The following is a 13463-nucleotide window of genomic DNA, read 5'->3' on the forward strand; positions in this document are numbered from 1 at the left end:
TCACTCCCTTATTGTGTTGTCACCCTGCCTTCTTATTTACAATACATCATTTCTTGTTTTGGCTCGTTTTGACTTGATTTGTAAAGTTGACAGCCAGACACTGTTGCCTGGACATGCCTCAACCTGCCTTGTATTATGTCCTTGCACTTCACTATTGCCATTACATTGGGTCATTTTTTATCCAGTAGTCTTGCTCTGTAGATGACATCAGTGTGGATGTCGTTGCTCTTACTTTATTAAAGTAATCACTCATTTACGGGAAACAGCAATAGAGATTCTCTGAAGTAATTCCACAGGCTACTTGCATGTCTGTACATTGACTTCAGGGCTCCCTCTACTGGATTTATACAGTCACTGCAGAAGAAGGAACGTTCTACATGTCTTCAAAATAAAAAATACAAGATATGAGTAAAATAAAAAACATTTTATTGCGATTTGTGTTCAGCATAAAACAACCAAACAAAAGTAAAATGAGTTACTACTACTACCACTAATAATAATAATATAAGTTCCAAACAGCCTTGATTGTGACCCCACACTCTGGCCTCTGGCCTGTCGGGGTCAGCCCAATCATGGCCTCTAACCCCTTTAAATATTGATGAAATATAGATTTTGAAGGTTTTAACAAAAAGGGACTTTAGTTTTGAAAAATGCGGGGGAGGCTTTTATTTTTGAAAGCCATCTAAACTCTAATCTAGCTAATCCCTAAATATGAATTTTTGAGGGTTTTGGTGTAATTTTTTAATAAACTGGACTAAAATAACTTTTATTTTAAAAAGGGTTTTGGCCCTTTTCTTTTGACGCCAGCTCACCTATCCATAGCCTGGCTAACAAGGTAACGTTTATTTCTAAGACTTTTAATGTAATTTTAATAAAACAAGGACTTTTATTTTGAAAAAAAAGCTTTTATTTTGAAAGCCAGGTCACTCCTAGCCGAGCTAAACAATATCCATTTTGAAATTCACATTGTCATTTTGATTTAAAAAAAGAAAAAAAAAAGACTTTTATTTTGAAGGAATTTGGAGCCTTTATTTGGAAAGTCAGGTTAGGTGAGATGCTGCTGTTGGATTAGTTTTTTCGTCAGGCGCCACACGGACAGCCCCACCGAACAGAAACATTCGGGGTCCTTCCTCTTCACATGTGCATCGCGAGACGGAGCCATGCCGAAGTCAAAGAGGGACAAGAAAAGTAAGAGAAATCAACATTAAACAACAAAGCGATCATTCTTACACGTGTTTTGCAAGTATAACTTTATGCGGCGTCAATCAAATCAGCTGTTGATGAATAAAAACCCTGAAAAAGTGGCTAACGAGCTAACGTTAGCTTGGCTTTCCTCATCATGGCTGGATCAAACTCCTGTCCACGCGCCTGACTGACGCTTTTCCTTTTTCTCCTCTTTAGTTTCGTTAACGAAAACTACCAAGAAGGGGCTGGAATCAAAACAGAAGTTAATCGAGGAGGTGGGTGTTTCTTTATTGCTTGCCTATACAGCGATTGTTGTGTTTGGTGACGTGAGATAAGCCTCGATTCTGCCTCCTTCAATCTCGTTTCTTTTCTGTAGGTACGAAAATGTGTGGACACCTACAGACATTTGTTCATATTTTCCGTGGAAAACATGAGGAATAACAAGCTGAAAGACGTCAGGACAGCCTGGAAACACAGCAGGTACGTGTGTCTCCAGATCCGTTCAGTTCCTAATGGGGCTTGGAGGTCTAAGTCTGTTTCTCTGGATTTCCATTGATGCGACTTCTAACTAGATATTCCTTCTGTTGGTGTCTCGGTTGACGGTTGTGGTGCATGTCAACACATCAGAGACTTCACTGTTCAAGTGTGTTGAGATCTGAGGAGTGTAAAGACCTCATTAACCCATCTTCCAGCACAAGGAAATAAATGCCAAGTTGTTTAAGAAGAAGGATGGTACTTTAATAATACCCTTGCAGCCACATCTTTCCTTTAGTTTGCACCCGAGTCCAATTCAAGATGTAATTTTGGAAACTTCCTGTCTGTTGTCTTTGATTTAAAAGGTATGATAAAACTAAATGGGTTTCACTTGTTTATTCTGTAGTTCGTGCTGTTAGTTTATAAAGTAAGTCGGGTCATACAGATTGTGCTTAACTTCTTCTGTACGACATCTTATACTTGGTACCAACAGGCCAGGAATCAGAGTTCCAGAAGCAGTTTGACAGTGTTGGAATATTTTAGTGTTTTGTGAGTGTGTCATGTTTGAAATGATGCAAATTAGTCTGTAAATGGAACAGAATATAATGGAAATAATAACGCAAAAACAATTCTAAGACTTGTAATTACATTGACAAATACTCATATCACCACTTGGGATTGGCAGGCTGGTATTAATACTCGGACAAGAAAGTATTTTCTGTGTATCTCCAGTATCTTTAAAGAGACAGTGGCCGTAAATTTCTCCTGAATCCAAATCCTTTTTAAAATCATGACACTTATTTCTTTTTCACAGATTCTTCTTTGGCAAAAATAAAGTCATGATTGTTGCTTTGGGAAAAGGAGACACGGACGAATACAAAGATAATTTGCATAAGGTGGGTAACATCTCGCCCCTGCTCCGCGTCTTACGCCTGTTCAGCAGATTAATTTAATTCCTTTGGACAATGTTCAGGTTACCAGATACCTGCGGGGGGAAGTCGGCGTCCTTTTCACAAACAAAACAAAGGAGGAAGTTCAAGAGTAAGTGCTCCGGTAGTCAACTTGACCAATGTTGGTTTTAGTGATTCTTTAAAAGCGCAAGACTCAGTAAATGTTCTTAATCCGCAGGTATTTCACTCAGTTCAAGGAGATGGATTATGCTCGTGCGGGCAACCCGGCACACATGGACATAACTCTAGACGAGGGACCTCTGGAACAGTTCCCTCACTCGATGGAACCGCAGTTGAGGCAACTGGGGCTTCCCACGGCGCTGAAGAAAGGTACGACGAAAGGGGAAGGTGCCAGATCGGCCAGATTTTAAGAAAGAATTGACGGGTTGCGGAAGCGGGATGGTTATTTTAGCAACTTTTAACGACTAATAAATGCATTCTGAAGTGACACATATGAAAAATCATCTGATTTTATAGATGAAATATAAAGACAATATATATTTTAATCACATTCAGTCCATATCTCATTGAGACGTGTGTGGATCTGAAAATGATCTCTGAGATTAGTCTTCGGTATCAGATGTGGATTGTAGGACCGTCTTCTTAAACGGGAGTAAATCCTGCTGTATCTCAGTGACGGTGAGCAGTAGTTAGAAACTAAGAACACACTCACACATTGCAGTGGTTTTTTTATTAGATGTGAGCGTCTAACAGATTCGGTTGTTGCGTCATACAAAAGTGAATTTGACTGAACATGTTTGACGTCAGATGGCGAAGCAGTGAAAAATGAAAAATGACCGCGGTGTTGGACATCAAACTGAAACCTTGTGTTCGCTGTGAAGGAGTGGTGACTCTGCTGAAGGACCATGAAGTGTGTAAGGGGGGCGACATGTTGACGCCGGAGCAGGCCCGTATTCTGGTGAGTTCTTGTGCCACTTCACAAAACTGAATGTTGAAGGTAACTAATAGAGCTGCGGTTTGAGTTGACTTTTTTTTTTTTAATCCCCTCCACACAGAAACTCTTTGCTATTGAGATGGCAGAGTTCAAGGTCCAGATTAAATGTATGTGGAACTCGGAAACAAGCGAGTTTGAGAAGATCACAGAGGAGGCGGAGCCTGTACGGGATGAAGATGTAAAAGAGGAGGATGATGATGATGATGCAGAGTGAAGAGCTCAGTTTTGTAAATTCTGTCCTGCCAGTTGTTTGTACTTCTATAAACGGTCAAAATGAAAAAGATCATGTGACAATTGTGTAAAGATGTTTTTTTTTCATTCAAAGTTTCATTTTAAAGAAACTTAATTAGTTTGGAGCTTTTATACTGAAGAAACAAAGTCCTTCAGTTCATCCATGATTCCCAGAAGAAGAAAAAGAAAGAAGGTAACTAAGTCCCACTGATTCCTCTGAAGTGAGGCTGTCAGCCGGCTGTGGGGGTTTGGTGGGGGTTGGGTCTCGGGTCTCATCTGAAATAGTTGGGACACTCGTGGGCGACGAGGCTCCAGGCGTCATCGAAGGCCTGAACCACCCTCTGGTCCAGGGGACCCTCCTCTGCAGCAGCCATGTTTTGTTGAAGCTGCTCCATCGTCGACATGCCGATAATGACTCCGTCTCCAAGATCGCCCTGGACACGCCAGCAGAATGACCTCGTCAGGATAAAACTTTTTTTAAATGTGCAAAATATGGAGACTTTACCAGTCTAATATCAGGTAAGGTGGAGTTATAAATACACCCAAAATATCTTTATTCTAAAAATCATGTCCTGTGATTTACGAGACAAATTTCATCACAGGTCCTGAGGTAGAATAAAATCCACCAACATATGAACATTAATTAGATATAAGATGGATCTAAACTGCCAACTGGTCTCTGACAAAAGTGCTTCAGTGGAACTTTGAAATATTTATCATCTCCAAAATAAAATAATGCAGTCTGCATTGGAAGGTATGCAAGTTACTTTAATCTTGAGTAATTTCTAAAAAAAAAATATATATATATATATATATATATATGATCTAATCCAGACTGGATGCATGAATAAAGTGAGTACAGTCGCACCTTCAGCTGGGAGTGGTGGTACATCCAGCGCATGGCGGCAGAAGTCATGGAGGGTTTCTCCGAGCCGTAAGCCTCCTCCAGGGTCTTCAGGACTCCGTCTATGGCCTGGAAGTGACTCTGCTTCCAGTATCTGGCTCAGCAGAGGAAAACAGTCGTAGCTTATCCCGACAAGAAAATAAAAGAAATGACGTGTGATGTTCTGTTAGTGCTTCACCTGTCTCTGTACGCTGCCGCCCAGTTGTTTCCAAAGAATCGTCCTTGAGGCTGAGAAGCGTCTTTATCTTGGTAATGGTACTTCCCCGTCAGAAGGCCGCCTGGCAGGAGAGAACATCGTCTGTTTGCTAATGAACAGCAAATCAAGTGTCTGTAGACGATGGCAGTACTCTAATGATTGTAAGGCTCATTTCAGACTTTTGTTGCCCGGGTGCAGACGTAGTTTAAAAATGTAAAAGTGAGCAGAGAAGCTTCACTGTTGGCTGGATGGGACACAGACTGTGGAGGTGGGAGAGTGAAATGCACCGCTCACATGACCTCCGTGAAAAACAACAAACAAACAGTACCTGCTAGAGGATTGTACGCGTAGAATCTCAGTCCAAAGTATCTCAGGCACGGCAGCAACTCGGTTTCCACCCGTCTCGTAGTGGCGTTGTACATTCCCTGTGAAGGCGTCGCGTACGTCAAATCAACGTGGACGGCTTATACATTAACTTCCATGTTAAATAACCCTGAAACTCCATTTAATCACTCAGTTATTATCTAGGCTGGGCTATATTCCTGTTTTTCAAATTCTAAACTAAAGAAAACAACTGTGGTTGAATTGGGGGGGGGGTCCAAAGTCCACTCCAAGGATCTATTACAGCTCAAGGTCAAATTATATATGGACCTAACTTACTGTATATGCTTCAATATTTATTCATGCATACATGCAATTCCCAATTTTAACTTCATTGTGCAGCATGATGGGAGCATGCACACACAGTGTGTGATGTGTTGACCCCAAGAAGAAGCCGGTTCGTAATGATATGAAGAGATTATTTTGTTGTCGTTTGTTTTGTTGGCTCAGTTTGACATGATGAAATCTGGTCCCTGGTTTTATGCCCTTCCTCTGGTCAGGACTCTCTGTAGTTAGGTCTTATGGGTTAATGTTCATTTGTCTTGGTTTTATTCTGCCTTTTCCCCCCAGTGTCAACAGGAACACGTTTCAACCTTCTGACACCACAGGGAAATAAAGCGCACGTAGAAGCTGGTCTGTCCACGACACCATAGAAGCAGTAACATGAATGTGACATCTCCTTTTGACAGAAGAAGAATTTTGTTGATATTATTAAAATGTTGTTAATACCTGATACACAGTGGGAACAATCCAGTTGTTATGCCTGCAGATACACACGATTTCAGCCACTTCCCATGACGCGTAGTTGGACAGACCCAACTCCTTGAACTTTCCCTGTGAGAAATATTTCAGTTGTAACGTTGAGACCACACGTTTCAGACATTTTGGGATCGACACCAGCAGTCTGCTCACCTCCTTGTGCAGCTCGTTGCAGGCTCTCAGAGTGTCTTGGACTGGGTTTTGGTGGTCGGGGGCGTGTAGATAGAAGAGGTCCACGTTGTCAGTCCGCAGCCTCTGAAGGGAGGTTTCCAGCTGGGAGCGCACACTCTCTGGCGTCAGCGTCTTTCCATCCCATGGGTTGGCCTTAGTAGCTATGCTTACTGCAAATAAAAATAATAAAAGTGTGTCATCACTTTGGCTTAGGTATTACTTAAACATCCTTCCTATGGTGTCTGTATTGCATTTACGTTATAGGCTCTTCTTGTGTGTACATCAACACTGAAATATGTGATATAGCCCAAGACATTTATGCAAATAGCAACTCTAAAGAGTTTGAAGAGGTATTTTAGTCCAAGTTGGAGGGTAGATGAAACTTTCAGTTATACTTCTATGAACGTTTGGAAGAAGGTCAACCTTGATAAAATGTAACTAAAGAAATAGACAAGCTTAGTCATTCCTTAAATCAGTATAACCAGCGAAAAGTGATTAAAACTAGTCACTGATTACCCAGAATTCAAAGCGGGTGGGGTTGCCAGGTGCGTCGCCAAAGTTCAGCCCCTGAAAGACTTCTCACACGACTAACTGCGTCTTTTCTGTTTTCCACCGACGTGGCTGCTGCCAATTCACCTGTTTTGGAGAGTTTCATGTCCCCGATGATCGCCTCCGCCTTCCCGTCCGTGTACATGAAGGCGGTGTCCAGGTGTTTGTGGCCCCGCTCCAGGAAAGCGGTGACCATCCGGAGACTCTGTCCGGCGTCCGCTCGCCCCCCGAACGCCATGCTGCCCAGCAGGGACACCGGCCGAGCGGCTCCGGAGGACGACATGCTTCTCCGGCTGACTACGACCCGCCGCGATCGAGTGAGCGCGTCTTTAACTGCACGACACGGTCCGCCCCTCGTTACCCACAGCATACTGCGGCTGCGGCGCTGCAGAGGTCAAAGGTCGTGTGTGGAGGGAGCGTTGTAAAGTTACTTCTCCCGGTTCAAAACGAAAAAATATAAAAAGTGTAAGCTCAGCCGTCTGGCTTCATATATTCATCTGCAGTCAAGGTTGTGCAAAGTTCAGTCTCCCCCCCGTGTTTTTTGTGACTACTTCCTGTTTATTCAGTCAATGTTTATTCAGGACTCCTCTTCCGCCATCAGCAGGGGACTGTCACACCGTGTAGTTCATGATTGTGACCACAAGGTGTCAGCGGAGAGCCATCCCGTGTAATTGAAGCGGTCTCCCATGCAGCTCAGATGATGTACAGTAGCCTCCATGCGTGGATGGATTACACAACTGGCCTTCTGAGCTCAGTCCCCGGGGGCTCAGGAAGCCAGCGCGTGCTTACACGTTTTAAGGTTTGGCCAAATGATAACAATCTTTGATGTGATCACTGCACTGGCGGTGGAAGTCGTGTTCTTAAAGCACTCTCGCTGCCAACTGCATCCTGCTGCAGTTTACCTTCAAACTTACTCTTATGCAGTTCGACTGAAGTATGAAGGCAGTACATGAGTTAAAAGACCAATCATCTAAACCCTTCTGTTTGTTTTTCAGTCCATCGAAGTAGAAAAACCTCCACAGAAATTACACGTTTATGGCAATGCAGACGCCGTTGTTCAGCAAATTATTAAAGAAAAGTATAGTCTGCTGATCAAGACTCCAGTTAGAGCATCTAGATTCTAGAGTAATGGGCATGAATCAAATCCAAGATTCATTTACATCCCTCCATCTTTTTTCAGCTTTTGCATGTTTCTTTTACAGGATTTGGAGTCTGTCCCAACTCGCACTGAGTGAAGAGTTTAGTGTTGTGGACAAGTCCCCAGCCAAGAGTCCTACATTTATTTATTTATTGAGAAAAAAAAGAGGAAAATTTCATAAAAACAGCTGTGAAAAGTTTTCAAAAATACACACAGAATGAGGCAAACTGCAACCGACATCAAAAAGATATTCAGTGTATTAGACATGAAATAACTGCAGTGATATATACACATTGAACCCTTTTTAACAAACAACTGCTGCATGAATGTTTTCAGAACTTACCAGAAGACGTGCAAAACTCACAAATATAAATAAAAACCAATGCAGATTTGGGTGAACTGACAGTGAAAACATTAGTTTTGTGATTTTGGTACAAGTCTTTCCCTTTTATGTTAAAGTTTAGAGCTTTTTGACTTTAGGTTAGATGCAGATTCTCTCATGGTTTGTCCGTATTTACACATTATTAACTAAGTACATCAGAATAAATTATATTTTATTAATGTTGTATTGTGCATATCGAGTTTTTAAAAAAAAAAAAAATGTCTTTGGGGCCGTTTCACCAAGCGGCCGATCTTTACAAACGCATTTGTGGGATTGAAAGTGTTTTACACGATGTTGTAAAAACCAGCGTTGAAAACCCATTTGGCCAGAGAAATTCTCAACCGCTTCATGCAGCAATTCAATGGGTTTTTTGTTTGTTCATTTCCCTAGATGATGAAAGTAATTGGAAATGGATTTTGTAATGTGGATGCATTGAATGGGGTTTAATGCAGCAGCCACCTTCTCAGGACATTACCTCAGCTCTAAGTCACTACAAGTTTTCCTTATCAAAGCCTTTATTTGACCTGCTTCAGACAGGAGCAACTGCTGAATGATGGTGAAGGGAACTCAAATCAAATCAAACGAGAGACTTAGTGGCGCCAGAATCAGTTTTCTGTTGCACCCAAGGGACAATGTCAATTTAGAAACTTTTCAATATTTGCATAGATTGAAACAAATTCACAGAATATGCAGAAGTGTTATGAAATTGTGCATCCATCCATCTTCGGAACATGCAAACTCCACCCAAAGTTAACTGTGAGGTGGGAGAGCCAATCACTGTGCACCTTTTGTTTTGGGGGGGTGAGAGCGCTCTGCATTATTTCAGTTGCTGACTCATATCTTTCTTAAAGGTTTTAAATGGTTCTTTTGCCGTGATTCTTACTATTATATTACCAAACAAGTTGTTTCATGAGAGCACGGGAGCGCAGCAGCCCCAGAAATAAACCGAGCAGATGGATGTAGTGGGTCCGTGTGGTCGTTATTCTCCTTCTGGTCGCTGCACGTCACAGCCCGTCGTGTTTTCCGTCTCGTCTCTGGCGGCGCTTCTCTGAGATGAGCTCTGATATGTCTGGGACCTAATTAAACCAACATGCGGGGCAGCCAGAGTCCTCGGGGGGGCTGCACGGACCGCGCTGACCCGAGACTCTCTCGGGTCATGAACACACATGCGTGCAATGAAAGCTTTGTTTGGAGAGCGACAGTAGTCGGTCCTGGCTGCTGACCTTTTGACCGGCGCATCAGCTGTTTGCCCCGCAGAGTGACCACAAGCTGCCCCAGACCCTCCACTGCCACAACCCCAAACAGGATCCTCTTGCGCGCCACGGGTAATGGCAGGTCACCCGGGCTTTCCTGGTTGGTCATATCTTCCTGCGCGCACGTCAAATCCGCGCGTTTTACGCACGTGGGTGTTTTACGCAGCATTAATCCATCTTCTATACAGATTTATCCGACAGGCTCGCGGGATGCTGAAGTCCGCTCTGCAAAAAAAACAAAACAAAACAAAACAAATATAAGTTCTTAATTTTTTGAACAAAGTCACACGATCATATGGAAACCGAAGCGCTTTGTCCACCCAGCGGGATTGTTTTGTTTTAGACAGAAAGATTTGCTCTTTGACTCCCGACAACGGGAGTAAAAGTTGTTTATGGCTCTCTGTGGGGGCACTGTCCCACCGGCTGCCCTCTCCGAGGCTGCTGACGCTTTGAATAATAGCTGGCTCCCTGTGCACCCCTCCTACTACCCACCAAACCCCAAAGCCAGGCTGCCATCATTACCAAGTCAATAGAAGGAGGAAGAAAGCGCTCAGCCTCCACGAGCCCTCTCTCTCTCTCTCTCTCTCTCTCTCTCTCTCTCTCTCTCTCTCTCTCTCTCTCTCTCTCTCTCTCTCTCTCTCTCTCTCTCTCTCTCGTCAGTCCAAACCAACCACATCTGCATCTCGAGCTTGAGCGGCAGCGGACAGTCCGGAGCTCCAGCGTGCGTGATGGCTGCTGCGTCACTGTTGGACGGAGTTTGGTTCTTTTACGCAGAAGATCGTCAGCGCGCTTTTGAACTTTTTTCAAGTTGACCACTCGGACCTGCATTTTATTTTATTTTATTTTAAACTTGCGTTTTGATGGTGATATTTTGAGAGACTAATGAATGACTTTTTTTTGTATTTTTTTTTAAATTGCTGATTAATCTAAGAAGAGGAACAATGGACAGTGTAAATTTTGCGTTTTTACTATTATTAATCAAAGAGGTTCACGCAATCCGGTATAATGTTGCCAATAATCTTCAACCCTATATGTAAGTATTTATTTGACCTAATTAGTATTAATTAGACTGGTTTGCTGATATTCAGTTAAACACTTTGATAAGGAATGATATCTTTGACAACCTTATCGCCACTAAAACTGAATGAAGTTCACTTCTACTTTTGAAAAGTTTCTAAAAACTCAGATGTGACCAAAGAATGAATTGACCAATTAGGTAATTTGCTGCTGTGGACTTTAGCCACGATCTACATTTATATGGATGCATGACTATATACAGTATGTTGCGTCTAAAATGAAGTGTCACTTAAGTGAAAGTGATATTTTGATTCCCAGAACAATGAATTATATGAGAGGAATGTATTTGCAGGTAAGATGATGAGCTGTTCACATAATAAAAAAGGAAAGTAGACTGTGGAATTAATTCAGTTAACACATTTACTTATGGTGTGGCCAACAATTTCCAAAACAAGCATTTCATGTCATATTGTTTGATTCATTTATATTTAGCCGGGACTGTTGAGGATGTTGAATCACATTGTAGATTTTGGAAAATGTGACTAACCTAAACAGTTAAAAAAAAAACAGTGGCATGAAGATTCCTCTGTTCTGTCAATGAGATTGATCAGCTTCATATTGTTGCTGCAGGCTTTGACCATGGTTTTCATTACTGTAATGCTCGTGGACTGTCTGTGCAGCAGGTCAGAGGCTGTTTGTTTTAAATTCCTCAAACTGAATCTCTGATCTGTTATAATAGGTATTTTAAGCCCCGAAATAATAAATAAGGAGCTTGAATAATGTAAGAAGACGGTCTCAATGGTTACCTGAGACTAACAATGGACTATTATGTGTCCAGCTGGAGGTGATAGTGATTACTATTGTTTATGAGGTGAGCAGCTGGATGTTGTCTTGAGATTCCCGCTCATCTCCACACGCAGAGGCTCTTCTGTCTGTCCTTGGAGAGTTACCAAAAAACTCCAATGCTCCTGAGATCACATTGCACAGTTTCTTTGGCCGGGACTCCCGGTGTGGTGCGGTGAATGGTTTGGAGACAGGCCTGATGGCTAACCCAGACAGAGTCTGTGTAACGAGGACAAAACATCACAATTGAAGGCTTACCATATTTTACCTGAGGGAGAAACATGTGAGCAGTCTCTTCTTTCTACTGACACGTACAAGTGAGGACATGAACGTTGCAAAAACTTTTTTAGTTTTTTTTTGTTTCATTCATTTGTTGTGAAACTATTTGCAAAGTCCCTCATATTTGAAAAATCCTGGTTTATTTTTTCAGGTGTTCATTTAGAAATAGGAATGTTGTGACACTTTGATGTTCACACTTTCAGTTAATGTGTCTCAGAGGAATATTGAGTTTAAGTGTAAGTACAGGGTGGCATATGTGCTTCCTCTAAAGGTGATGTACAAGGAATTCCCCCTAAGTGTCAAAAACAAAAACCAAACCAGACTTCAGGACAGATAATGTGCTCGCAGACATTAAATCTGTAACTCCTTGTAAATGCCTTGTGCAAAGTTTGCCTGTATATCTTTGCCACGGTATCTCTTTTACTCATAAATGCTCATAAATTGCCCCGATGCCATCTGTACATCTGTAACACCGCAGAGAATTTCTGACATGTTAAGTATTTTTTCCACTTCTAGGCCCAACGTGTGCTTGGAGAGGGAGGTGACACTGGTCGCCCAGAGGCAGCCCTGCGTGCAGGCCTTCACACGCATGGTTAAAGTGTGGAAGCAAGGCTGTGTGGGGCAGTCATGGTGCATGGGCTATGAAAGGAGGTGAGTAATGCTCCCGTCTCTGTCTCCTCCTCCGTTCCTGTATTCTGACTCTCCCCTCTATGCAAACACTCCCAAGCTCACCTGCAGGGGATGTAGTGCTTTGCTGATGAAGCTCTGGCTGGAGCAAGGCATTAATTATTGTTTCTGTGTAGTCTCCGTGACTCATGCAGCCGAAGAATTTCTCCACGAGGCCATGATCCGTCCTTTAACTCCATCCCCAAACACCGTCTTCCAGGTTGAGGTCTTTTTTTCCTGATCTCCCTCTTCCTCTTGCCTCTTCATCTTTCGTGCCCTTGTTCTCTAATCACAGCTTTTAACCTGTCATACAGTTAAGTGCAAGGTGTAGCCTGACTTCACTGGGGTTACCAGCCATTTAGCACACAGGCGTCTCTGCGGCTTACATTCTTTTGAAGAGCGGCACTAATGCTAACACATTAGCCCGTCTGCAGGAGCCTGCCAGTTGAGTTTGTCGCTGTGTGCTCACACTTGCTTTCTCTGCATTTCCAGAGTCGCAAGCTGCTTTGAAGGCAGCCAAGGCCCCAATTATTCATTGTAAACAAAACGTGTTTCCACAGTGTATAATGGCTTGGAAGCAATAAGAGGGGACTCAAAGTACAGGGATGGGCTCAGTCCTCTGAAGTCGAGTCTGACAGTCTCACACTTCGGCACGGCGGCTTGAAAGCCTGAGAACAGTCACTGAACAGAATCACCGCCGCAAACGTTGGATACATGAAACATTTCAGATTGTCATCATTTATTGTAAAACCAAACACTTTCGCTGTGTGTACGTGTTGCACATGCTGCAGGTCAAGAGTTACCTAGTTAGTTTCTAACCATCTAGCAGAGAGATCTTCAGCAGCAGCAAAAGAAAGCTCTGGCTTTAGGGGATGCCATTTCCCTGCATGATTTTGTATAGTTTTCCAGAAATAAAATCACCATAAAAGAAATAAATGGAGGGTAAAACTGCCATATTAAAAAAATTTTAACCCTTTTTTTTAATTAGCTACTGGATTTGTTGTAAGTGGAATTAAAAAAACTTCAATTATGTTGAGAAACATTAACTGTAGTATTCATTATATTTATAAAATATATATACAGATCTCCCAGATTTAGCTTTTTTGCTACCTATAGATTTCCAAAGCTGC

The 13463-nt window shown here is 42.4% G+C and overlaps 2 protein-coding genes across 2 annotated transcripts; one reads left to right on the forward strand and one right to left on the reverse strand.

Annotated features, from left to right (window-relative positions):
- The first annotated feature begins 935 nt into the window (after positions 1-935).
- mrto4 (MRT4 homolog, ribosome maturation factor) lies at positions 936-3905 on the forward strand. Its single transcript, XM_080461086.1, has 8 exons — positions 936-1188; positions 1402-1460; positions 1562-1665; positions 2474-2555; positions 2633-2700; positions 2788-2939; positions 3452-3528; positions 3626-3905. The coding sequence occupies exons 1-8, from the start codon at positions 1161-1163 to the stop codon at positions 3776-3778; spliced, it is 723 nt and encodes a 240-aa protein (XP_080317212.1). The 5' UTR covers positions 936-1160; the 3' UTR covers positions 3779-3905.
- akr7a3 (aldo-keto reductase family 7, member A3 (aflatoxin aldehyde reductase)) lies at positions 3282-7289 on the reverse strand. Its single transcript, XM_080461085.1, has 7 exons — positions 6843-7289; positions 6189-6376; positions 6006-6110; positions 5224-5320; positions 4878-4977; positions 4664-4793; positions 3282-4229 (listed from the first exon to the last, which is right to left on the reverse strand). The coding sequence occupies exons 1-7, from the start codon at positions 7123-7125 to the stop codon at positions 4068-4070; spliced, it is 1065 nt and encodes a 354-aa protein (XP_080317211.1). The 5' UTR covers positions 7126-7289; the 3' UTR covers positions 3282-4067.
- Positions 7290-13463: the final 6174 nt, after the last annotated feature.

The sequence above is a fragment of the Lipophrys pholis genome (genome assembly GCF_963383615.2).
Source record: "Lipophrys pholis genome assembly, chromosome: 4".
Lineage (NCBI taxonomy): Eukaryota > Metazoa > Chordata > Actinopteri > Blenniiformes > Blenniidae > Lipophrys > Lipophrys pholis.